The 27,902-nt window shown below is 44.4% G+C and overlaps 1 protein-coding gene across 2 annotated transcripts in view; it reads right to left on the bottom strand.

Moving 5' to 3' along the window:
• Positions 1-20,967, bottom strand: part of SLC12A6 (solute carrier family 12 member 6) — a 94,736-nt gene extending 73,769 nt beyond the window's left edge. The window contains exon 1 of one of the 2 annotated variants that reach the window (XM_056133247.1): positions 20,641-20,967. In XM_056133247.1, the coding sequence (XP_055989222.1) occupies positions 20,641-20,911 (271 nt within the window). In that variant the 5' untranslated portion in view covers positions 20,912-20,967. The remainder of the gene's footprint in view (positions 1-20,640) is intronic. The other variant, XM_056133248.1, reaches the window with a different exon arrangement.
• Between the last annotated feature and the right edge of the window lie 6,935 nt (positions 20,968-27,902).

The following is a 27,902-nucleotide window of genomic DNA, read 5'->3' as shown; positions in this document are numbered from 1 at the left end:
CCGGGTTTGATCCTGGCACTCAGAATAGTCTAAGCCCACTAGGAGTAATCCCTGAGGACCATAAAAGTGACTCCAAAACCAAAACCAAACAAAAAGCTGTTATGGTTCTTTGGAGTTGGTTTTTCATTTTGGTTTGTTTTTAGGGCCACACTCAGCAGTGCCCAAGGCTTACTCCTGGCTCTGCACTCAGGTATTATTCCTATTAGGTACTATATTGTAGTGCTAGGGACCAAACCCTGGGTTTGCTGCATGTCTGTTGCATGCAAGGCAGGTGCCTTATCTGCCTTATCCTCTGCACTATCTCTCTGGCCCCAAGATAATATACTTTCTAAATGCACTTCTTTTATATAACTACTTTTTTCTCTCCTTAAATATGAACGGAAAAACACTCAATGGAAAAAAAATGTGACTCGTTACATAATTGTCTAGTTTATAGGTGCTTGCAACAAAACCACATTCTGGGATTTGGGGGGATTGCTTTTATTTTTGCCGTGCTAGGGTTGGAACCCAAAGCTTCACCTATGCAAAATATAGTCAATTTAGGATTTTTTTTAAATAAGAAGAACAAAGCACAGAAATTTATGGCATTTCAGGCAACTGCTCCAAAAACACCATTCTAACTTCATGAACAGTTTATTCCGATATAAAAGACTAAGGATTAGTGTTTTTCTCATATACGTTTCTCTCCTTCCCCACTATAAACCGATGAGAAAGATAAATAACAACTTGGAAAAAATATTCCATTGCTCACTAGTCAAACTGGATACTTTCTGGTTTGTCATGGAAAATGCCAAATAAAAAGCTTATTAAATTCAAGTTAGATTGTATTTGTCACTATGTCCTTGTCCAAAGCAATTACAAGGAAAGAAAATAAATCAAGCTTACCCATGTCACTTACTACAAGTCATTTGCTATCAAATTTTTAATAATTTTCAAGGTGATTGTTAATAGAGTAAAACAAACACAGATCTAATCTGAACAAAACAGAATGCTTCAAACATAATGGGAGTAGTGAAGGAAACAAAAATAATACAAAAAGTGAAATGAGATACATAAAGGTTGTTTTGTAATTAATAGATACACATCAATGACAAAAGCCTTAAAGGGATTACAATCTAAAGGCAGCAAACATACATAACTAAGAAAGTGCAGCTTCAAATACACACAATCCTGAAACCTATCCTATCTTCTTTGATAAAGTTGTGGATAGTAAGGTTCAAGTTCAAAGCAGGTTGTATTTACTTTCAACTTAATTACTAAGATGAAAATAACCTGTCCTGAATTTTCATTAAAAAAAAAAAAAACCAGCCTTTCTTCTCTTAAAAAAAAGCTCTCACAAAACAAAAAGTTGTTTCTGTTTTTAGGGTTTTGGGGGTGGTTTTGTTTTTTTTGGGGGGTATACACTTTTTTGATACTTGTTTTTAAAAGTCCTTAAGTTTGAGTCTTAAAAATTCACAAAGACTTGGTAAGGCAGAAGAAAGTCAACAGCTGTTTACTGCAATGTGTTTGTTACTTGCTGAGGGAAAAGTCAGAATCATGCTAAAAGAATTTCAAAAGATGAGTTCATTCCCTTCATCTTCATTCACACAACTTATTAATAATTTATGAAATGTACAGAGCTTTTTAAAAAGGGCTTCAAACTACGATTGCATTTAACACCTCAACATTACAAAGATTTTAATTGCATGTTTAAAAATTCAAAACCACTATTCCCCATGCAAGTGTAACAGTTACCCTTCAGAGAAAATAGAGATAATCATTATTCATATCACATTATGGGTGATAATAAATTCATCACATCGACTGAACCTAAAGCTATGATACTCACCACTACAATCATCTACTGTACTTCTGTTCATTAAGAATTCATAGATCTACCAGGGCCAGAGAGTAGGCTCAACAGGCTGAGTACAAGCTTTACACATGGGAGGACCAGGTTTCACCCTAGCACTGCTGGGAGGTCACCTGAACACACGTCCTCCCCTCAGCAAAGAACCAGGAGTAGCCCCCAGCACTGCTTGGGTGTGGCCCCCCCAAATACAGGATTGAGGTATCTTAGATGATTTGCTGTTGAATTGTTTAGCTGGTAAACTGAGGCAAAATACTGAATAACTAGAGAGTCGAAGAGCACAAAGTCCACTGTACAAAACTACTGAACCATGCCCCTTCTTCATGCACTTTGACAGATAAAATTCAGACTAAGCAAAAGGAGAATTCGAAATTCCAGACAAGCTTTCACTGTGCCTTTCTTTTTTGCCTGAAAACCTGTTTTACACATTGCCAGGATTCAATTTCACCTGCAGGTAAGGAACACAGAATTCATTGTAGGGAAAAACAAATAAGAGTGTGAAAAAAGAGAAATTATCAGAGACACAATTGGAGCCAAACTGTTGATTAAAAAATATTTCAACTATAATACTTTTTTCTCCTTTGGAAAAAAAGTACTTGGAATACTTTAGTTTCCATCTCCTGGAAACACACACACACACACACACACACACACACACACACACACACAACATAGTTCTCAAAGGTTTCCAAACTGAGGACTCACCTACTTCATCTGATTCCGGATTTTGGGCTTTTATTTCTGCTAAACCGATCTCTTCCTCTTGGGAGACTGGAGCTTCTGCCCCTTCCTCTTTATCCTCTACCTTTGTCACAGTAAAGTGTGGCATTTTGGTTAGAAATGTTGAGCTCCCGCTGTACAGAAACTTAGTCGGCGTTCCTGTCTGCCTGTCTTCTCGCTGTGTCCTTTCAGACAGATCACTGCCTACGGAGACTGAGGCTGAGAATCGGGAAGTACCTTAATCTCACGTGACCTACAGCCCTAAAGGAGTGGAATGCTGGAAGACACGCCTTCCACAGTGTTTATCATTCACTTAAAAAGGCTAAGCACTCCACCCTTACTTTATTGCTATTAAGCTCAAGAATCCTTAGAATTGTTTAGGTTCCTTTCCCAGAACTGCCAAAAGCAGGAATGTGCGCATTTGTGAAAATGGTGGCCACTGTTTGTTTGCTCACCAATTTGTTTCTTTCACTTAAGCTTAGCCATCCTTGCCGTAAATGTAGATCTCAACCTCTGCCCTCATATTCAAGGAAAGAAAAATTAAGGAACAAACTGCCTTCCTTAAACAAAGACAAAAAACAAACCTACATTAATTTAGAAAATGAAACATGACCTTCTAAACATCAACTTGAAAACTTGCTGCTTTATTTCAACACATAGGGGCAAAGCGTGGGGGAAAAGTCATACAAATCAGTAATTTTTAACTTAACATTCTGATGAGACCATTCAGCAAGGATATAATACACCAACATAATTTACCCAAGGCATGGTTCTAGATAGTAGTAGTATATGTGGTGTGTAGATGTATATAGTAGTAGATGTACAGTACACCTAGTAGGGTATAAAAGAAGTGACAGTAACTTTCTCAAAAGTACAAATTTGTTTAAAAAAGCAAAACATTTTTAGAGGGAAGAGTTCAGTATTTTTTTGTATTGCAGAGAATGGGTAAATATTATCTTTTAAAGGAAAAATATTAAGACAAGTCTTCTGATTAAGAAGCCTATAATTCTTTCTGTGTACACAGAAAATAGCATACTTTCTTCTTTGTACATTTTTATCAGACAACTGTATCAAGTTCTCAGCTGATGACTTTAACTGGAGAGCAGTGAGGCCCTACCTTTGCACTTAAGAAGGGAATTCAGTAAATTGAGCCCTGTGCTAATTTCTACTTTGATGTAATATAAGAACTTCGTTAGTAACACCTGACAAGACTGTGGTAATTTAACATAGTAACTGGTGGCTTACAATCCTCATTTATCTATTCAAATATGTAAGACCATTTCTATAGTATCACTTACAAATGAGAAGGAAGTCAATAGTTAAAAGAACCACTCTGTGCTATGCACAGAAACTTTACATCATGACCATATTTTCCATTATAAAAACTGAAACATTAGGCTAAGGAACTTGTGTAACCCAACTTTAAACCCTATAATACTCTTATGGTAAACAGCATAAAAGTTCCATATAAGGAAAACACATACAGACTCCTATAAATTTTATTCTATAGATTCCACTGTAGAGAACTTGTCTGTAGTCTTGATGGTACACTAGAATCACCTGGGGGTGATTTTTAACCTACTGTTGCCTAACTTCCATCCCAGGCTCTGATTTAATTGCTCTGCAGTAGAGTCTGGTGAACAGACTTTTAAAAGTACCCCCAAATGGTTCTTAAAAGTGCAGCCAATGTTAAAAGAGAAAGCTTTTATCACAAAACAAGTCTTGGAAACAGACATGTATGCATAGTTTCTTTGGTGTTTTTTACTATTTACAACTGAAATAGCTACTCTACTTAATAATTCAGAAGAACTGAAAGCAATTGCCAAGAGCTGCAGAAACAGTACAGGAGATAAGGTACTTGCCTAGCATGTAGCCAACCCCAGTTTGAATCACCCCAAGTACCTCGCAGGGTCCTCCAAACACCTCAAGAGGTCACTCCTAAGGACAGAGCCACTAATAGCCCAGAGCGGCTCTGGGAGTGACCAAGTTCCCCCTCACCTCAAGGTAAAAGAAAACAATTGTCAATCTATAAAACATTTCAATATCATATTATAGGTGTCAAATGTTCTAATGATTTTGGGCCACTAATTATTTCGGTAGGATGGTGCCTTTCATATTTATTTTATAGAGCTCTGAACTGTGTTAACTATAAGCTAGCCTATACTGAATGACAGAAAAAACAAACCAGTATACAGCCTGTGTTTATAAGCCTGTGAAATGCTTTCCTGTCGCCTCTTAGGTTCTCAAACAAATAGAAAGATAATAAATTTCAGTTAATCTACAATAGGATGATTTACAAATTTCATGCTTTGGTTCATAGGAGTTAGCTATTTAAAAAGTTATCTCCTAGATTGGGAGATACAGACTGAAAGTACACTATAGACCAAACATGACAGCCACTTAATACCTCTATTGCAAACCACAACAACCAAAAAAGAGAGAGCAAGAGGGAATTCCCTGCCAGAGGAGGTGAGGTAGGGTGGAGAGGAGAGGATGGGGGTGGTGGGAGGGATGCTAGGACTACTGGTGGTGGGAAATGGGCACTGGTGGAGGGATGGGTACTCAATCATTGTATGACTGAAACACAAGCACAAAAGTCTGTAAGCCTGTAACTGTACCTCATGGTGCTTCACTAAAAAAAAAAAAAAAGTTATCTCCTAGAGTGGACTGAGGAGGAGCATAGAAAATTGAAGGCAAAGTAAAAGTGCAACTCAAAAAGTTGAGGGAAAATTGATGAAACAAAGTGTGCAAGTGTCGTTAGAGAAAGTGGGATGTAATAAAGAACTAAAATATGCTAAACTAACCACAATGAGATAGCACTACAAAATCAACATAATTAAAATTGTGCTGACCCACAATACCAAATATATTGAGAATGTGGAACAAAAGGAATAAATGTTCCTATGTAGTTCAGGTATAAATTGATATAACCAATTGGAAAAGAGTTGGATTTTTTTAACCCAGCAATTCAACTTTCTGTATATTAATTTTTCATCTTTTTTAAAGGTGGTGCTGGGTGACCATAAAGTGCTCAGGGATGGAACCTGGAGATACTACACAGCACAGCACGTACTGTAGCCTATTGAGCTATCTCTGCAGCTGATTTTAATTCATCTTCTCTGCTATACCTTTTCACAGAATAATCTCCAACAATTTACACATGCAGTTTTACACACCTTGAAAGCCGTATGTACATTCACAAAAAAAGTTGGTGGGAATGTTGTTCTCCATATGAAAATGGATTCTGACTTGAAAATAGGATCAAATCATAGACTCTATTCTGCCTCTCTCTCCTTCTCTCCTCCTTAACCTTTTGTCTGTTTGTGTGTGTGAAGGGGAGCAAAAGGGGAGGGCTGTGCACTCGTATCCCAGGTATTGAACCCATAGCCTAAAACATGCAAAGCTGAGCTCTACCACGAAGCAACATCCCCAGCCCTATTGTTCCTTAAAATTCCATGTCATTTTGGACAAGTAAGGTTATAAAAAATTCAACTTACTATTATTATATTCAAAAGACATGAGATTGTTTAATCTAAATTTCTGAACTTACATTCTCACAGATAATGAACAATTCATGAACCAGCACAATCTGCATAACATACATAACAGCTGTTAGAGAATGTTGTAAACATTTCACTAGCAGAATACCAGAAGTTCACTATTTCAGGGATATGTCTGGTGCCTGGAAACCATCCTTGTTCATGTTCTTTTATTTGTTTTGTTTTGGTTTGGGGCCATACCTGGCAGTGCTCAGAGGATTATCCCAGTTCTGCACTCAGGAATCACTCCTGGTGGGCTTGGGCACAATAAAGGGTGCCAGGGATTGAACCCAGGTTGGCCACATACAAAGCAAATGCCCTACCTGCTGTAATTGGCGCCTGTCAGTGCTCTTTGGGGACTGGGAGCCCACACATGATGGTATTCGGGGCTGACTCCTGATTCTGTGTCTAGGGGTCACTCCCATCAGGGCTCAGATAACCATATGGAGTGCTGAGGATCAAACCCAGGTCAGCTGTGTGAAAGGCAAGCATCCTACCTGCTGTACTCCCGAAGCAGGTGAGTGTACAGCATACACCTTTCACACAGCCTTGCACATATCTTGCACAGGTTGGTTTTAAGGCCACACCTAGTAGTACTGAAGGACTACTGTTACAGCCCCAGTGTTCTTTTTTTTTTTTTTTTTTTAAATTTAAAGTAAGAACCATTTCAAGGGTTTGGGGCCTGAAAGTCTGGTATCCAGTAGCCAGCCATCAGGAAAGCTGGTGAGGAGGGAAGAATGAACATGAATCTCTAATCCAAAAGGACAGACACACTTATGTTCATTATAAGTAAACATACTTGCAATAGCAAAGATTTGGAAATAACCCAAAAACTGAACTATAGATGGGAAGGAGATTTAAAAGGTATGCATTACATTGAACTATTACTCAGATACAGGGAAAGACAAATCCTAGATGATCTCATTGCTATGTGTGATATAAAGAAACAGGACAGGGGAACAGATAAAGTCCAAAGAAAATAAACCCATAAGAAGGAAAGGTTTGGGGCAGAATTCATAGTACAGAAAATCAGGCACCTGCCTTCCATGCAACCAACCCAGGTTCAATCCTCAGTATCTCTTATGATCTCCAGATCCCTGCCAGGAGTGATCCCAGAGCACAGTGTCAGGAGTACTCCCTGAGCACTGCCAGGCATGATCCCAAAACAAAACAAAAAATTATGAAAAAGGAAAAAAGACTAAAAATCGTTAGACTCTGACTATATAACTAACGCTAACAAAGGCAGTCAGGAAATAGGCTCAAAGGGTGGAAAAGAGGATCCAGTGGGCTGTGATGAAGGCACTTTGCTGGGCTAGGAGGGGATTGGTTGGGGGGGGGGGCAGGGGAATGTATGTAGTAATATGTATCTCTAAAACATAAAAATTTATAATCAATCTTATAAACTAATCTTACCTTAATAAAATTAAAACAAAATCTGTGCTCTACAGTTTTGTGCATATATCTAATTATTGGAACTGTACAAAATACACCAAAGCATTAGGATTTTTCTCTTAGGTCCACACCCAGTACTACTCCTGGCTCCTTGCTCAGGGGTCATTTCTAGCAGTATTCAGGGAAGTGCCTGAGCAAATCTGAACACTCTGTCCTTTGAGCTATCTCTCCAGCCCTAATTACAGGGTTTTAATAGAAAATATTTTCTTTTTTCACCTACTTACTTATAAAATCTCATTAAAATAATGCATTATTTCATATGTGCACAAAATAAATTTCATATTTCTACAAAACATACCTAAACTTTTGTGACTACTAAGAAACTTAAATATGGAACCAGACTGACAGTACAGCAGGTAGGGAGCTTCCCTTGCATGATGCCAACCTGCAACAAACCCTGGCACGCCAAATGATCCCCAAGTCTCGTCAGGCATGATCCTTGAGTGCAGAGGCAGAAGTAAGCCCTGAGTACTGCCAGGTGTGGCCCAAAAACAAAACAAACAAAAAAATCTACCAAAAGACTTATACATAAATACCATAACTTTAACATGTTATCTAAACTATATTTTAAAATCTCTTTAAAACAGGGGGCCAGAGTGAGAGTACATCAAGTAGGGTGGGGGGTTTGCTTTGCACATGGCCAACTGGGGTTCGATTCTCAGCATCCCATATGGTACCCCCAGAATTGCCAGGAGTAATTCCTGAGTGCAAAACCAGGACTAACTCTTGAGCATCTCCAGGTATGGACCCCAAAATGTGCATCTGGTATTGTCTGAGCTGGCCAAACATAGTAAGGGATCAAACCCAGGTAAGTCTGAATGCAAGGCAAGCATCCTACCTGCTGTACTATCTCTCTGGCCCTGCAAAACCACATATTTTAAACAAAATTATATACCTTATGATTTCACTACCTTATATAAAGTTATAGTTCACCATAGTGAGTGCCAAATTAAAATTAAAAAGTTTTGAGCACCGCGAGGTGTGGTTCCAAATAAAACACACAAAAAATAAAACCCCAAAAACCAACAAAGTAAAGAAAAATACTCTAATATAACTGCATTAACTGCATATTCATTTATATTTTTCCTTAGAGCCACAGTTGGCGTTGCTCAGACTACTGATGACCAGGTATTCAGGGATTACTTGCAGCAGTACTAGTAAGCCACGTAGTACCAAGGGATCAAACCTAATCTAGGAGCACCCATGCACTCCAGCTTTTTGAAGCATCTCTCTGGTCCATAGAAACTATATTTACTTAAACAAGGATAACAGTCACTGGAATTGGCAATATAGTGTAATTACATTACAATTATATATTTTATATGTATAGTTAATTATACTATATAATGCAAGCCACTTATTTTGATGGGAAAAAACTACAGTGGACCAAGCATGCACTCCAGCCTCATAAACCATTTTCCCAGCTCAAGTTTTCTTTTTTTGTTGTTGTTTTTGTTTTGGGGCCATACCCCGAGATGCTCAGGGGTCACTCCTGGTTACTCATGAATTACTCCCTCCTTGGAGACCCATATGGAAAGTCAGGGATCGAACCCAGGTCGGTCAAGTACAAGGCAAGTGCCTTACCTGCTGTACTATCACTCTGGCCCTCACCTTCCCTTCTGAGTTGAGGGGTTTTATTTTCTTTATTTTTTTTTCCTTTTTTTAGGTCACACCCTGCGATGCTCAGGGGTTATTCCTGGCTCTGCATTGAGGAATTACTCCTGGAGGTGCTCGGGGGACCATATGGGATGCTGGGAATTGAACCCGGGTCAGTTGCGTGCAAGGCAAACACCCTACTTGCTGTACTATTGCTCCAGCCCGAGTTTAGGTTTCTAATGCTGACTTTACTTGAGACCCAACTAAAGGGTGGGGGAAGTAATACCCTGGTGGAGTACTTTCCTTGCATGTGTGAAGCCCTGAATTATATTCCCAGCACCACAAAACAACTAAAGAGTTTTAAAAACCTACCAGAGTGCAATTAAATCACAAGTAATTTTTAAAAAGCACTTTGGGGTGGATGGAGATGTGATTCAGTGTTAGAGCAACACCTTGCAGGACCTCAGTTTAATCTCATAGACCACCAACAGATAACAAAGCCTCTCTGTGAGTGCTGAGGAGTACAGTGGATAAAGAGCTTGCCTTGCAAGTGGCTCACCGGGTTCCAATCCCTGGTACTGCAAATGGTTCTCCAGCACTGCCAGGAGTGATCCCTGAGCACTGCGCCAGAAATAAACACTTCTTTAACATGTTATCTAACCTATATTAGTAGTTGTTTTGTGGCCCACAAACAAAAAAGTTCTTTGGGTCATTCCAGTAAGCATTAAGATCACTGTTCCAGCACATATATTTCATTTGCCTTTATCACTGTATATTGAGTTTAAGTTATGTGATGTATAACATAGTACATTAAGTTCTGATATAAAGACATTTTTATCCCTGACCTCAAGAAACATTCAAACTATTTGTAAAAATTACTATACAAATAAAACAACAACAAAAGTGAAATAAGTACTACAGCAATGGTCTACATAAAGATACAGGAACAAAAAGAACTGATCTATTCTGGGCATGAGATTCAATCTGAAAAGGGTCAGAGAGGTAAACAGGGACTTTTCTATATTATTTTTGTAACTGTGTTACTTAACATCCCTTAGTAAAAACTTGATAACAGCCAGCCGCAAAGTTGGTATATTTAGACCCCATTGATTCAAGAGGCTTTTACTTCTAATTTCACTCAGAAACCTTATCCATGTGGCTCCATATCAGATCACTTTTAGTTTCCTCTATGTTTCTATTAGTTTTTAATTAATTTTAAAATTGAGGTAACACAGTTGTTTTTTAAATTTTTTAACATTTTTATTGTAGTTTTTTATTTTTATTGATTTATTTTTTAATGTAGGAGTACTGCTATTTATTCCGCCATTGATTAAGCTGATTGAATTGGGCATGAACTCCACACTACACTTTTTTTTTTTTTACTGAATCACTGTGAGATAGTTATAAAGCTTTTATGTTCAAGATTCAGTCATACAATGATCCAACACCCATCCTTCCACCAGTGCATACTTTCCACCACAAGTGTCCCAGTATATCCCACCCCCTGGTCCCATCCCAGTCTTCACCCTGCCTCCATGGCAGGCAATTTTCCCAATACTCTCTCTCTCTACTTTTGCACATTATGTTTTGCTCACATTTTTCAACTACCATTCAAGCCTGCCTGTCAAGGGCAGGTGCTAGATCATTTATTGTTCATTGCTCATTCTGAATATCTTGGGTGCCACAGCCATGTGCTTCTGGAATCCTAGACTGTAAATGGCTGGGTTCCAGAGACATTTCTGTAGGGCATTAATCGATTTTGGGATTCAATTGGGCACCTCTGGACCAGGGCTGCTGGTGTGCTAAGATGGCACCCGGAGGCACATTGTGGGGGTGACAGTCAGGCCGACGAGCCGGGTAGGGACAGCTGGGTGCCTCTGCTGCCATACGGCATGGAGATTTAATCCTGGAACCCGCATACCTGAGCCTTGCTTGTAGAATGGCTTAGTTGCTGCTATTCTATCTGGAGTAGGTGGGGAAACTACACCTGCTCCATCTGGGTTGCCCCAGTGAAATTGCCTCGGTATGGGGCCCGGAGAGATCTCCGGCTATGAGGTGTCTTCTGGGACTCACTGCTATGTCTCTGGCTTTTGATCTCCTTTGAGATTTATTTATGGGTCTCTGGAGCAAGGCCAGTAATTGAGTTACCAGGCCAGTAATAGAGTTGGTTCGTGGAGGTGACAGCCAGTGTTTCCATGTGTAATGGGAAGTGGTGGGGGTAGCCCACCCCAACTCTATGAAAACATGGAGATTTCAGTCACAAAACCCACATACCCAAATTTTCAGCAGGTTATATCTTGGTGAGGTTTGTCCAGAGACGGTGGAGTCAGGCCGGGGATATGGCGGCGATTTTGGATTGTGGAAGCAAGTGGCTGCTGGAGGCTCTGCTTGGGCAGGCACAGGCCAATCTGCGCCCCTCTTATTTACCCCAGTCAGTTCAGCCATGAACAGATCTGAGATTAACTACGGCTATTGGTTTCTTTCGAGATTTATCTATGGGTCTCTGAAATAAGGCCAATAAATGAGCTTGTATAGCTGAGCTAGAAGTGGTTTGTGAAGATGGTTCCAACATACCTAACTTTTGGCCATTTAATTTATTGGTAAACTTGGTCCCAAGTTGTTGGGGTCTAGTTAAAGGCACAGCGGCAATTTTGGGGTGTCAGTAAGCCTGAAGGCATCATCAATCGCCTCATGCACTCACCCTGCAGCTGCAGGTTGACCTGTTGGTGGCATCATACCCCCTAAATTGTAGTTTAAAGTAATTTTTAAATGAAACATATTAAGTATATATCAATCCCCCCACCAATGTTTCAAAATTTCTATTGTATTTATTTTTTAACTTGGGGCCACTGCTAGTAGTGCTCTGGGCTTACTCCAGGCCCTGAGTTCAGGGCTCACTCCTGACAGTGCTCAGAGGACTATATGAGGTGCCAGGGATTGAACCCAGACTGGCCAAATGCAAAGCAAACACTTTATCCACCATACGGTGGATCTGGCCCTGTAGAACTTTTTGGAGGATGTATACCAAGCAGTGATGAGGGGCCCTCCTGGAGCTGTTCAGGAACCACACCTGATGGTGCTTGGGGGACAAATGAGGTACTGAGATTCAAATCATTGTCACAGCTGCAGCCTCATTAGTTGTATTTATTTATCATAAGATTTATTTCTCCATTTCATTTCATTCATTTCATCATCCTGTTATTCGTCGATTGCCTCGAGCAGGCCCCAGTAACGTCTCTTTCATCCTTGCCCTGAGATTATATTCACGGCTCTTTAGGAGAATGAGACCCATCATTGTTACTGGTATTTGGCATATTTGGTACGCCACGGGGAGTTTGCCAGACTCTGCCCTGTGGGCAGGCTACATTCGATAGCCTGCAAGTTTGTCCAAAGTAGGAATGAGATAATAAGGTGTCATAAAAAAAGTTGTGATAAGATGTTGCGCGGCCGCAAATGCGGCCACGCGGTTCCGAGATCTGGATTTTTATAGTCCCTGAGTCTTGGCCGCTGATGGGATTACACGGCGCCAGGGGGCCAGGTGGTGGGTGTGACCCCCGCCTACTGGAATTTGGAGGATCTGGATGGAAGATGCTCGACTCCAATCCGAGTAGGCTTGGAGGTCTCGGCCCCGGAACCCACGTGGCTTTGTCCCTCTGCCAGTACCTTCATGTGTGCGGAGAGTGGTCTCAGCATGGTGGTGGCTGGTCCTGGAGGTCTTCGGCTGCTGGAGCCCCGGCCGGGGCGGGGAGGAAAGCTCAACCCGCTCCCCTCCAAGGAGTCCCGGCGAGGAACACCCAGGCGCAGGGGCAGAAGACTGCACTGTTCTCGTCCGGGATCTGGATTTTATAGTCCCTGAGTCTTGGCCGCTGATGGGATTACACAGCGCCAGGGGGCCAGGTGGTGGGTGTGACCCCCGCCTACTGGAATTTGGAGGATCTGGATGGAAGATGCTCGACTCCAATCCGAGTAGGCTTGGAGGTCTCGGCCCCGGAACCCACGTGGCTTTGTCCCTCTGCCAGTACCTTCATGTGTGCGGAGAGTGGTCTCAGCATGGTGGTGGCTGGTCCTGGAGGTCTTCGGCTGCTGGAGCCCCGGTCGGGGCGGGGAGGAAAGCTCAACCCGCTCCCCTCCAAGGGGTCCCGGCGAGGAACACCCAGGCGCAGGGGCAGAAGACTGCACTGTTCTCGTCCGGGATCTGGATTTTATAGTCCCTGAGTCTTGGCCGCTGATGGGATTACACGGCGCCAGGGGGCCAGGTGGTGGGTGTGACCCCCGCCTACTGGAATTTGGAGGATCTGGATGGAAGATGCTCGACTCCAATCCGAGTAGGCTTGGAGGTCTCGGCCCCGGAACCCGCGTGGCTTTGTCCCTCTGCCAGTACCTTCATTAGATCAAGATATACTTTCAGAGTCAGGTGACAGCTCAAAGGAGTGGAGCATGTGCTTTGCATTTAGGAGGCTCAAGTTCAATTCCCAGTACCACACAGTACACTGACCCCTACTGGGCACAAGCCCCCCCCCCCCCCACACCCCAAGCACAGCATATACTGAAAAATTAAGAACAATGCTGAGGCTGGAGCAAGGGTACAACAAGTAGAACGCTTTCCTTGCATATGGTCAACCTGGGTTTGATCCCTGGAACCCCATATGGTCCCCTGAGCACCATGAGGAGTGATCCCTGAGCAAAGAGGCAGGAGTAAGCCCTGAGAACTGCAGCGTATGGCCCCTCAAATAGAAACAAGTAAACAAATATGTGCTTAGTAAAATTTTTTTTTAAATACTGAATCACAGTGAAATACACAGTTATAAAGCTGTTCATGGTAGGGTTTCAGTCATACAGTGTTCCAACACCCATCTCTTCACCAGTGTAGCTTCCCATCAATATCCCCAGTTTCCCTCCCACCACTCTCCTCCCAGCCTGCTTCTATGTCTCTCTCTCTCCTCTCTCTCACTCTCTCTGTCCCCCCATCTCTCTTTTCTCTTTCTCCCTTGATATGGCCTAAATTTTTTTTAATACTCCTTTCATTTTGTCAAGGTTCCCTTAGAATTTGTAGGACTTAGAGTTGGTAAATAAAATAAAAAATCTTAGCATCAGGTTATAGAGACAGTACATAGCTGACCCAGATTTGTTCCACAACACTGCAGATAGTTCCCAAGTCCTGCCAATAGTGATCCCTGAGTAAGCTGTGAGCCCAGCTGGTGGCCCAAAACAAAACAAAAGCAAAAGCAAAAAACAAAACAAAAAAAAGGATCAGAGCTGAATTCATACTTACTTATGCACAAAGAATACCCTAAGAAACTCTTAAGAGTGGATACATCAAGGGGTGCTAATGGGAAACTCCCAGCTTAGTACTGGAGTAGGTGTCACCTCGAGTGGTGCCTAAGGGACCATGTGGTGCTGGGGATGGAACCAGTGTCTCCTGCATGCAAATCATGAGCATCAACCTGCTGAGCTATTTCTTCTGCCTATAAATACTTTGATAGCAGAGAAACAGTTCAGAAAGCTCAGAAGGCCAACAATAGAATAAATTAAATAGAGAAATGAGTATTAAAAGTCTCATGTAGAGGGGTATGGTGCCGCCAGCAGGTCAATCTGTACCTGTGAGGCGAGTGCATCAGCAGCCTGATGGCACCTTCAGACTTCCAGATACCCTAAAATTGCTGCTGTGCCTTTGGCCAGACCCCAAAAACTTGGGGCAAAGTTTACCAAGAAAGTTAACGGCCAAAAGCTAGGGATGTGGGAAACACACCCACAAACCACCTCCGGCTCAGCTATATAATTGGAGGCAAGGCCTCTTTGGTTCCTGATTGAACTGCTTCATGGCCATGATCTCAGAGACTCAGAAACAAATCTCAAAACCCAGCGGCTTTTGGCAGAAACGCGTCCAGTCCCTGTGGTAGGTTACCGGTGCTGGGCCAACCCAGGTGGGAATAGGTTTCATGCCTTGGTCTGTTCACCCTGGCGGCCCAGTGGCCGCCATCCTTCAGAGGCCACTGGACAGTCAGGTTTGGGCCCCCAGTGATGAGACACGCAGGGTCTCACGGGATGGGGGTGGAACTGGTCCTGTCCTCCCCACCCCAACGAGACCCCAAGTCATCGCCTAGGAACGGCCTCTCTGGGTCCTGATCAAGCTGCTTAACGGCCAGAGACTCAGAAACAAATCTCTAAACTCAGTGGCTTTTGGCAGTAATGCATCCGGACCCCACAGTAGGTTACTGTCACGGGGCCACCCCAGGGAGGAAAGGGTGCTGTCCCTCCGCCTGCCTCCCCCTGGTGGCTCCATGGCCATCATCCTCCAGAGGCCATTGGACAATCAGGCTTGGGCCCGCAGTGACAAAACTTGTTAGGCCTCACGGGATGGGGGTAGAGCCAGTCCTGTCCTCCCCACCCCAACGAGACCCCAAGTCATCGCCCACAAATGGTCTCTCTGGCTCCTGATCAAGCCGCTCAACGGCCATGATCCCAGAGACTCAGGAGCAAATCTTAAAACCCAGTGGCTTTTGGCAGAAATCCCTCCAGATTTAAGTGTTAAAATTTCGGAATTTCAAAATCACATGGCCCTACTGCAGCCACGTGACATCATATGTTATTCATGACCAGCAATAGAACACAAATTATCTACTGTTGCCTTTTCAGCAAATCTGAGTGTTGGGGTAAAATCTCAAATAATAATGGTGGGTCTGATGTCAAAATATTGAATGTGATCAAAGTAGAGAGAGAGAGTAATGTGGAAATCATCTGCCCCACGGGTAGGGGAAGGGTGTGGGATGGGGGTATACTGGGGTTTTTGGTGGTGGAGAATGGGCACTGGTGAAGGTATGGCCGTTTCATTGTATGGCCGAGACTTAGATCCGAAAGCTTTCTAACTGCTCTCACAGTGATTCGATAACTAAAATTATAAAAAATGAAAAAAAAAGTAAGGTGGAGTTCATACCCAATTCAATCAGCTAATCAGTGACTGAATAGCAGTACTCCTACATTAAAAAAAAAAGTCTCATGTAATACCCCTGCTTCCCTTATCTATGGTTGTGCAATGTTATGTGAATATAAGGCATATGAAAAAAAGCTTGAGAAAAATTCTCTACAGGAAAAAATGTGGGAGGCATGGGAGTTAAAAATCATACTAATGTCACAACCACAGTAGGATGAAGATAAAAGAAAAAAACCCGACAGAACTGTAAGTATTAAAATAGCAAATAGTTACAAAATACATGTTTGATAATAAAAAATATTGTAGAAAAGGTGTTATTTTCCTATACTAAATATATACCCCCACAAAAAAGGTACATTAAAATTTATTACTCTTGACTTTTTTCCAAGAGCACTCTGAAGTTCTATATCTAACAAGGCATTTATAAATCATTAAAGAATAATATGGGGCTGGAAAGAATGTACAATAGATAAGGTGCTTGCCTTGCATGCAGCCAACTTGGGTTCAATCCCTGGTATCCCATAGAGTACCCTGGGCCCTGCCAGGATCAATTCCTAGCAGAGAGTCAGGAGTAAGTCCTGAGCACAGCCAGTTGTGGTCCAAAAACAAAAAAGTAATAATAATATGCTTTTCAAATTTTAGGAACCATGATTTATAACACTGTCAATGATAAGGTTTCATGCATAAGATGTTCAAACACCACACCCCCTATCCTTGTACCTTCCTCAAAATATTTTTAACCAACTCCCTCTAGTGGTGGGGAAAATATATCAAAGGGTGAGCGGAGAATTTGGTGAAGGGGTTGGGGGAGCAGGCTGGTAGTAGTCAGGGGCTCCAGGCAAAGGCGTTATGATGCCAGGGACTAAACCCGGGATTCCCACATACAAAGTACATGATTATCCCTGTGCTTTATAAAGTAAAGGCCCTCCCGTTGATCATCGATTTGCTCGAGCGGGTCCAGTAATGTCTCCATTGGAGACTTTGTTGTTACTGTGTCTGGCATATCGAATACTCTCGGTAGCTTGCCAGGCTCTCCGAGAGGGGCGGAGGAATCGAACTCGGGTCAGCCATGTTGGCTGCATGCAAGGCAAACGCCCTACCCGCTGTGCTATTGCTCCAGCCCCCTGTGCTTTATATGTCGGAAATATTTGTTTATTTTATTATTTCATCTCTTTCACCCAAGAAGTTTTGTTTTGTTTTTTGGAATAGAAAAAGAAGGATACTGGGAAAATAGGAAACAGTTACCCAAGAATAGAGGATAGTGCTAAACAGGTTACCCCAAAACAGGGGAAAATGCTAACAGAGCTAGAAGTAGCCCCTGAACACCGCCTGATGTGACGCAAACCAACTAGAAAAACAATAAATTACAGGTTTTAACTTTTTTTTTTCTGGTGCTGAGTACATAACCCTAGTCTCACACATGTATGCACAAGAGTTCTATCACTAGAACGGTCCAAGATTCAATTTATGTATTACTCCCCTAAACAATACAGATTTCACGGTTACTCAGCTTTACCCCGATAGTGTAAAACAATACCCATCTGGACTATACAGAATACTTATAGTAAAGATAAGAACCGCAATCTGGAAAAGATCCTGTTCAGCAAGTCTAACATTACTGAATTATGTCCACTTTTGAAAACAAAATAAAAATACAATTTTCGGGCCAGAGAGATGGTACACTGGGTTGGGTGATTGACTTACACTGGGTCAGCCTTTAAGTTCAATCCCTGGCACCACATATAGTCCCCTGAGCCCTCCCATGACTGATCCCTGATTACAGAGAGTCAGGACTAAATTCTGAGCATCCCTGGGTGTGGCCCCCAATCAAAAACAAACAAAAAAGTTAATAACATGTCTCAAGTTCACCAATAAGTTACCTGACAATTATAGTATTCAGTAATTAACACTGTTAGAGCTGGAGAGATAGTACAGGGGGCTAAGGTGCTTGCTTTGTATGTATGACCCCAGTTCAATTCTGTAATGGAATATGTAATGGAGGCCCCTGAGTATTGCACTACAAGTGCTCAGGGGCCTCCAGAGTTGCACCATGGTGCTCAGAGAACCATGTGGTGCTGGGGAGCAAACCAGGGTCATCTACAGACAGGGCAGTATTTCCCTTAACATAAGAACTATCTTGTTGACCAGTATTAAGATTTTTTTTTAAATTTTTTGGTTCACAGCATCAGTGTTCAAGGATGACTCCTGGTGTTGCTAGCAGACAATAAGGAACTAGAGAGCAAATAGGCCTCTGCATATAAAGAACTGTGCTCAGCCCACTGAACTGTGTCTTGGGAAGTTTTTAAGATTAGCAGTCTCTATGGTCTTACTATATTTTACTTGATGTGGAGGGGGGGGGGTGTTCCCACACTTAGCAGTGTTAAGGGGCTATTTCTGGCTCTGTGCTCAAGAGTGGTTCCTGGCAGGAAATGGGGACTAAAGCAGGGTCAGCTCCATGTAGTTATGTGCCTTACCTCCTGTACACGCTCTCTAGTCCCAGTCTTTAAGATTATTAAGTATTCATTACCAGAGAGGATGCAATAGTTAAATACAGCATAAAACTAAATACATAAAGCATTTTATTCATTTTTTCTTTACCCTCAGCCCCAACCACATAAAGGAGTATTTAAAATATCGTTTTAAAAAAAGAATTTTAGGGACCAAGGAGATAGTATGAGGAGGGCATTTGCTTTGCACATTGCAAACCCTGGTTCAATCCTTGGCACCCCAGATGGTACCCTGAGCCCACCAGGAGAGATCCCTGAGTGCAGAGCCAGGAGTAAACCCTGGCCAGGCATAGCCCCCAAACAAACAAACAAATAAATAAAGGATTTTAGAGGAGCCAGAGAGATAGTACAGAGGGTAGGGTGTTTGCCTTGCGAGCAGCTGACCCAGGTTCAATTGCAGGCATCACATAAGGTCCCCTGAGCTTTGCCACGGGTAATGCATGAACACAGAGCCAGCAGTAATCCCTGAGTACCACTGGGTATGTCTGCCCAACATCAAAAACAAAACTAGACAAAAACAGAAACTTTTAAGCCAGCTGACACAAAATGATTTAGGAAGCTAAAGCTCTACTGTGGTCAATGTCGGAAACTGGTGAGTTCTATTAGACACTACAAAGACTGAATTATCCTGTTCTATCCGAAGTTCAAAGTGAAAACGTCATGTGGGACTCAAGACCTAAAAACATCTTTAGAATGACCCCATTCTGCAGGATAGCATACTACGTCTATTCAGCTTTACCTCAAGTGAGCTTTGCTGAAACCACTGTCTCTGTAAGAAACACATACTTTTCCAGTGCCAGGAATGGAACACAGGCCTCACTCATGGGAGGCAGGCATTTTACCAGTAAGCCACATCCCCAGCCAAAATATAATTATTTTTGGTTTGGGGGCCACACCCGGAACAACACAGGGGCTATTCCTGGCTCTGTACTCTCAGGCAGTGAGGAGGGGTTGTATAAGGGTTGCATATGGGTCACTTAAGGGTGCTTGATCTCTCTGGTCCCAGAAATATATATGTATATGTGTGTGTGTATCTGCATGCACATGCGCATGTATGAACATTAATTCTTTTAATTTAAACAACACACAAGTAAAGATAGAAACTTTCTAAATTTCCTCTACCCTAACCCCTTACCTCTATATCCCCATTCCTGAACCCTAATCGCAAGTCTCCCTAGGTGCAAAGCTTTCTTATATGTCTTGACACACCATTTTCTGGTGCTTATTCAAATATAATTCTGCAACAAAGACACACATGAATCTATAATATGCATATAGTTTTTGTGGGTTTTGTTCCACACATACAAATCAAGTGACATGGATGTGGCTCTTTTTCAAACACTTCAGGGCTCAAACAGCACAGCATCATCAGGCCATCACACTGAGTCGACCAGCCTACTTTGAAGAGAGCCACTGGGAGAATTCCGTCTTGTCCCCCCCACCCGGCATTGCTTGGGAGACCTCCCCCAAACCAAAATCAATGATTTTTTTCATTGTGAACAAAGCAGTGGATACACTTCCAATACAGTATGCAGGCTACCTCATTCTTGCACATTTCTTGTGTTTTCAAACTCTCTTTAATTTTCTCATTTCCCAAGGCATTTATAGATGTCCATATGTAATTATATAACACGTATATTTTTAAATTTGTGATACAATATCTGACATTTTTGTTTAGAAGTATGCCCTTAACAAGACACTCTAATAGTCTCAAATCTATGTCTCAACTAAGTTTTAAAATTAGGATTGTGCTTTAAAAAAAAAGATGAAATTATTTGAAATTGTTCTTTCACCTCACTTAAATGATGAACGATGAGAAAGTCAACATATACATCAAATTTTTCTTGCCATATCTCTTCCCACATGCCAAATTGTTGGACAGAGACACTCCTGTAACCATTATTTCAAAGTATTCCTAAGCATCTCCAAGGGGCACCTGAGATCCTAACGACTGTTGTACAGTGGGAAAACGGTCGTGAGAAGCTAGTTGTCCTTGATGAATGAAGCCAATTAAGAAACCATCCTGTCATCTCTGTCTCTACTTACCCTCAGAAACATCCTGGGGGTTGGAAGTCCGGTCACTGGCTGGATCCAGTGCCACAGTTACCAACGAAGTGGTGACACCCGAAGTCTCGCTCATCGGCTCGCTCCGGCTGGTTTCAGGCATGCTTTCCCGGGAGCTAAATCTCACCCGGGAGCTGGACCGAGAGCTGAGGTCCGGGCTGGTGTCCGACAATCCCGGAATGTCATCGATCTTTGTTGGGGTCACCATGAACCGAACTGAAGCCATTTTGGTAGTGGTTTCTGGAGGATGCATTTTTCCTTTCGTTTATAAAGACAGAGGGGGAAATAAAACTTCTGGGAAATTCTTCCCCTTATTGCCAACGATTTTTGACTGCAAAAACAAACAAAAAATAGGACCCCCCCTCCCGACCCCCAGTCACCTTGATTTACGCCACAGGAAAAGCTCCAAATAGGAACGCTTCTATTCAAAATTCAGACCGCCTGTCCTAGAAAGTGCAATGTCTATCCGTAGCTGAGAATATTTCAGGGGGAAAGGGGAAAAAAAAACGGTGCCAGTCTCCTGTAAATTGCACCCTTCAAAGTGAGGAACGATCGCTCCTGGCACAGGGCTGCAGTCTCAGGCCCATAGGTCTCCGAAACGCCACGGGTGCATGTCTCACCTCGACCCTAGGTTTGAGCCGAGGGCGTTTTTTTTTTGTTTTTCTTTAACCCCCCGATGAGGTGAAACGTCCCTCGGTTCTAGCTGAGCCAAGCGCGCGCTGGCCCACCCTGATCAGGCGCGGAGAGCATGGATCGGATTGCGAAGCGGTATGCACCGGACCACCTGTTGTTTGTCAGGTGCAAACCCCACAGGTCTGGCTGGGGGGCGGTGTGCGCAGAGCCCCCAGTTGTTTCTGAGGCCGGTAATCCACTTGAGTCTGCCGGGAGAGGTGCGCATATGCATAACGGGGGCAAATACCCCACACCACCGAGTGGAGGAGGGAGGCGGAGCGGAGAAGGGGCGCCGAGCAGGGGAGGATGCTGCCGCCGAGACGTCTGCGGGGGCGGCCTGCCCGGCTCTGCTCTGGCTGCAGGACCTCCCCCGGCCAGGATCCTAAGAGGAGAAGGGGACGCGGATCGAGACGCCTCGGGTCGCGGCTCAGGGTCGCAGCTCAGGGTCGCGGCAGGTCGCTGCTAGTCCATCAACCCACCGCCGGCACGCTGGGCTTCTCAACTGCGTGTGACAGGACGCGCCACCCTTGGCCGGCCGACGCTGGCTCCCCCCTGTCCGGGCCCCGGCGCCGCTCGGCCCCCGCGCCGCTTTTCCTCAGAGTCCCCCAGGAGAGCAGACGGCCTCGCCGCCTGGCGCTGCCTCCACCAAAGGCGCCGGCGGCCCGGCCGAGGGGAAGACGAGGTCGCAGGTGCGGAAAGCCGGCGCCAGCTGATGCGGGTGCGCGCGCAGCTGTTGTTTACGAGCCGGTAACTGTTTCGGGGCCGCGGCGCGCGCAGCGAGGCTCGGGCGGCGGCGACGGCGCCCCCGGCCCCAGACAGACGCCGGAGCGGCCGTTACGTGACCTCGCCGCCCCCGGCCCCGGGCGCGGCGGGCTGTGCTCGCGCCGCCGCAGCCCCGCTTTTCCCGGCCCACTCGTTCCTCATTCGAGGTTAACGGTCCGAAGAGAAGGCTGGCAGGCGCTCCGAGGGCGGCCCCGTCCCCGACAGCGCCCGGGAGCCCCGCCCCGCGCCTTCCGCGCCCGGCGAGGTGACCGGGTGCTGTGCGCATGCGCCTACTCGGCTGGCCCCCGCCGGACCGGCGAGAGGGGACGGGGCCGAGGGGAGCGAGAGCCCAGAGCATCACGGGAGTTGTAGTTGAATGAGGGTTCCTCAGCCCCTAAGGAACAGATGCTTTTTCCTCTCGGTCCCGCCGTTTTGTAACAGATTCACTCCGAGGTCTTTTAGGCGCCAGGCGGTGGCTCTTGCCTTCTATCTCTGACCAGCAATCTTTTTTTTTTTGTGGGGGGGTTGTTTTTGGACCACATCCGATGATGTTCAGGTCCCCTGGTTCTTGTGCTCCGGGATCACTGTGCTAGGAGAACCTTATGGGGCACTGGGAATTGAACCAACATTAGCTGCAAGCAAGGTCAGCGCCCTACCCGCTGTACTGTCTCTCAGACTGACCCATCTCTTTAGCATGGGCATCTGAAATTATTAATAACGTCATATAAAGAGAGAGAAAGCGTGCGTAAGAGGAGAGTATTTGATACTGTTGTTTTTTTTTTTTTCCTTTTTGGGTCACACGCAGCGATGTACAAGGATTACTCCTGGCTCATGCACTCAGGAATTACTCCTGGCAGTGCTCCGGGGACCATGTGGGATGCTGGGAATCGAACCTGGGTTGGCTGTGTGCAAGGCAAACGCCCTACCCGCTGTGCTATCGCTCCAGTCCCTAGTATTTGATACTATGGATTTAATACTAGCCAACACAGGGTCCGGCGGTGGGGGTAGTGACTCCAAGCACAGAAAAAAGAGTAGTGCTACATTTTTCTTTTTCCTGGCCTTTAAAAATATGCCACCTTGGGTCAAGATAGTACAGCTTGCCTTGTCAACTGAATTTAATCCCCATATAGTGTCCTAAGTCCTTCGAGAAATTATTAGAGTTTCAGAGCTTGCAGTAATCTAGCACTGAGAACCACCAGGTGTGGGCTCCCAAATAAACACCTATTATTACGTATATGTATATTCTTTTGGGGGTGCCAGGATCAAACCTATGTCTCACATGTGCAAGGCAAGCATACTCTGAACTAAGTCACCAACCCCAGTTCAAAAAACATCTTTTGAACCTTAACACTGAGCTCCTTTCTCTTGACTCCATTTCCAGCTTTTCTTCAACTACTGTTATCAGAATATTTTTGTTAGCATACTTATTGCTCAATACATTCTGATTCCATATTTTCTAAGAAACTTAGTTCCTTTAGTTTTGATCAAGATTTTTTTTTTCAATTTAACAGTCTGAGCCATGGCTTTAACTGGATTCTTGTTTAAGTGGGAATGTTTAAACATCATCCTTAACAGAATGGATCAGAATTTTAAGACCTAAGCAAAAAAATTTTTTCATTAAATCATATGAAGTCCAAAGTTTGCTTTTAAAAATCCAGATAGGGGGCTAGAGTGATAGCACAGCGGGTAGGGCATTTGCCTTGTACGTGGCGGACCCGGGTTCAATTCACAGCATCCCATATGGTCGGTCCCCTGAGCATCGCCACGTGTGACCCTCCCCCGCAAAAAAATAAAAATTAACAAAAATTTAGAATTTTCTTTTGAGGTGTGTGTGTGTGTGTGTGTGTGTGTGTGTAGGTGGGGAGGGGGGTTAGGGGTTGGACCATACTGGGTGATTGTGCTCAAGGGTTACTCCTACTAGTGCTCAGAGGACCATGTGATGCTGGGATGGAACCCTGCTCAGTTACAAAAGCAAGCACTTTAAGCACTATGCTCTCTGGCCCCTCAATATTGTTTTGGGGCCACATCTAGCGACACTCAGGGATTATTTCTGGTACTGTGCCTCTGCTATGAATGAGGAAGACTAAGCTGACAAAGAGACAGAAGCATGCCAACACATTTTTGGAATGTGGGCTGGAAAGATAGTAGAGGAAATAAGAAATCTTGACCGGCATGCAAAGAAGCCCATACTGCATATGGTACCACTAGAGGTCACTCCTGAGCACAGAGCCAGGGTATGGCCCAAGCAAAAACATACTTTTTTGGTATAATGTCTCTAAGCCCCAAATCATTCCTTGAATATCTCATAGCTTATTTTCTAAATTAAGATCATATTAGAATATAACACAGTAGGTTGCTTCCAAAGAATATAGTTAGGTGTATGATCAAGTGAACCTAAAAAAATTGGAAGTATTTTCAGAGGAGCAGAAGATATACATAAAAACATCTCAATTCGGGGGCGTTCTGGTCCATCCTTCACGCCCTACCGAGGTCACCAGTTGCCCCCCACGAGCGGCTCTCCAGCATGGCCACAGCCCCTGAAGCACAAGGACTTAATGCAGAACCCAGCAGCCTGGAGCAGAAAAGTGAACGGACTATGCGTTAATCCAGGCCATCAAGTCTGCCGGAGGGGAAAGGGTGTTGCCCCATTAGCCCTCTCTTCTCTGGAAAGAAGGATGGCGGCCGCATGGGAGCCTTGTGGACAGCAGGTATGAGCCGGGGGTGTGGGGGCGACTAAAACCTCATGGGAAGGGGGGCGTTTTGGTCCGCCCTTCACGCCCTACTGAGGCCACCAGTTGCCCCCCAAGAGCGGCTCTCCAGCACGGCCACGACTCCAGAGCACAGAAACCAATTTCTTAACTATCTGACTTTCAGTAGAAATATTTCCAGGGTCAATAAGTAAAATAGCAGAAATCCAAAACCAACATTTAATTCTTGAACCCAGCTGTAGAAAGCAAATCACTTAACAATGCTTTTTCAGCATGTCTGATTGGGGGGGGGTAAACTCTAAATAATAGTGGTGAATCTTTTATTGAAACAATGAATCTAATCAAAGCAGATAGAGTGTTAACTAGAATTCATCTGCCTCACAGGGACTGGGAGGGGTGGGGGGTGGGGTTTTATTGGGGTTCTTCATGGTAAAAAATAAGTATTGGTAAAGGGAAATGTGTTTGATATTTGCATGACTGAGACCTAAACCTGAAAGCTTTGTAACCTTTCCCACAGTGATTCAATAAATAAAAAATATATATATATAAAAAAAAAATCTCAATTCACAACAGCTGAACAAACATGAGATGGGGGTAGGGCTTAGGACTACTCAGGAACTATTCCTGTGCTCAGAAGTGAACCCTAGCTGGAGACCATATGCCATGTTAGGGATTACACCCAGCATGCAAGGTAAACACCTTACCTTCTGGATATCTCTGTAGCTTAGTTTTACAAGAAACATTCTTGTTTGTTTGGGGGCCACACCCTGTGGTGCTCAGGGGCATCAAGGTAAACTCCTTAATCCCTGTACTATCTTTTCTGCCTTAAGGAATTTTTTTCCCACCCTCTCCAGTGCCAGAAATGGAATCTACTGCATCATATAGGTAAGGCACTCACCAAAAGTTTACTTCTGGAAGTGACCCTAAACCTGGGTCATCTGCATTCTTTCAAAGTCCCAGCAATAACTTTCTGCAGGGCCAGGGATGGAACTCAATGGCTTTACCCATGCAAGGTAAGCACTCCATGACTGAGCTACATTCTCTTTCCCCCCATCCTCAAGTAATAATTCCATTTTGAGTCAATCTATCCTTCCCCGGGGTAAGAAATGACTTAAGGGTCAAGAAAATCACTCAAGGGGCTGGAGAGAGAGTAGAGCGGGTGGGGCACTGGCTTTGCATCAGGCATCCCATATGGTTCCCCACCCACCTCTAGGATTAATTAATATTTTTTCCTTCCAGGAGTCCTGTAAAATCCCAGGGCTACTCATGCCTCTCACTGACTTATTTTTAAATCAATCCTTCCTTCCCATTACACACAAAAACTCTTTCATATCATTTTTAATAATCAGGCAGTGACTAAAAACAAAGAATGGAATAAAACTCTCTCCCTTTGATAGTTGGGAGAGGAGGAGGGGCTAACCAAGCACATCTCAAGATGGGATGAGACCCAACTCCCAGGAGCCAGGATGGGAGGCTGCTAGGCTGACAGACCCAACAGCTCGCTGACGAAGGAAAGTCTCTGTGGGGGTAGCAGACGGCAGAAGAGACAGGAAATCAAGAGACCCTCAGAGGATCGGGCGCGGCTGCTGCGTCATGAGCACCTTGAAGCGCTTCTTGATGGTGATTCGGTGTCGAGAGTATTTGTCATCTGGGGAGAACCGAGCTGGATGGGCCGAGCAGGTCTGCTGTCCCATGGGGTCATACTTCTGCTCAAGGAAGAGAGAAAATAAAAGCTCAGGACACAAGCTGCAGGCAAAACTCAATCACAAGCATTATCAAGGAGATGGAGGCTTAGATGTATGGGGGGAGGGGAAGGGGGGGCCTAGAAAAAGGTAAACAGAAACAAAGGGGGTGGGCTGGAGGAATAGTACAGCATATACGGCACTCGCTTGCACTTTGCCGACCAGGGTTAGATCTCTGGCACCCCCCTGAGCACTTCCACGAGTGAAGCCTGAGTGCTGAGCCAGGAGCAAACCCTGAGCATCACTAGTGAAACCCAAACACGAAGGGAGGAGAGGGAAGAGGAGGGGAAGGGAGGAGTGGGAAGGGGCGAGGGAGGGTGGATGGAAGACGGAGGCGGACGTACAAACAGGGGCTCCATCACAGGAAGAAGCAAAATACAGACCCGGAGCCATAGTACAGCGTGTAGGGCGTTTGCCATGCAAGCGGCCGACCCGGCTTCTTCTGGATCCCCAGCATCCCACATGGCCCCCCGAGCACCGCCAGGAGTGACTCTTTAGTGCAGAGCCAGGAGTAACTCCTGAACATCACCGGGTGTGACCCAAACGTCTCACACCCCAACCCCCCCCCCATACTCCTACTAGTTTGTGCGGGGCTTCGGGATTCGCGGGTTCCCCGCCCAGTCGTACAAGCCGGTGGCTGGGCTCAGCCCCCCTCCTTCCCCCGTTTCTTGCCAGTCCACAGCATATTTCGTCTCACCTTCAGTGTATAGACCCGCTCTCCTTGTTCGTTGAGGTAATATTGGAGAAACATGACCACGCGGGAGTAGGAGCGCTTCCACCGTTCCGCAATTCAAGCTAACTGGCTCGCAAGCTCAGCGACTTCCTTCCGGTCCAGGCTTCAGTCTTTCTCGGGGCATGCCGGGAAATGTAGTCCAGTTTTAGTTTTTCTTCAGTTCACCAGAAGAGGGAGCACTAGTGCAGGCGTTGGCGTCCAGTTGCAACTCAGTTGCAACTTTGCAGGCGTTGGCGTCCAGTTGCAACTCAGTTGCAACTTTGCAGGCGTTGGCGCCCAGTTGTAATTTACATGCATTCAAAAACTCCTTGGGATATCCCTTTGTGTTCCAGACACCACTAGACTTTAGAGGAGGGGTGGAAGGAATAAACGGTAGCTGAACATTGATGAGTAGAAGCCTGTCTTTCTCTCAAGACACACGCATTTCGGAACCAGTGGATTTACAGTGCCTGGTGAAATAAGGGTTCCAGAATTCAGAGCCCCTTTTGCCTCAGGAAAGAAAAAAAGATTTTCATGCCTCCCCTCTTTTACATGAAGTTTCCCAAACCTATTTAAAATTATTGGCGGTAAAGAGTGCATGACGGGTATTCAGTAGACTATATAGCGGAGAGATCGTGCAGTTATTGT

The sequence above is a fragment of the Sorex fumeus genome, unplaced genomic scaffold, assembly GCF_029834395.1.
Source record: "Sorex fumeus unplaced genomic scaffold, SorFum_2.1 ptg000098l, whole genome shotgun sequence".
Taxonomy (NCBI): Eukaryota; Metazoa; Chordata; class Mammalia; order Eulipotyphla; family Soricidae; genus Sorex; species Sorex fumeus.
This window is presented reverse-complemented; position numbering and strand designations above follow the sequence as displayed.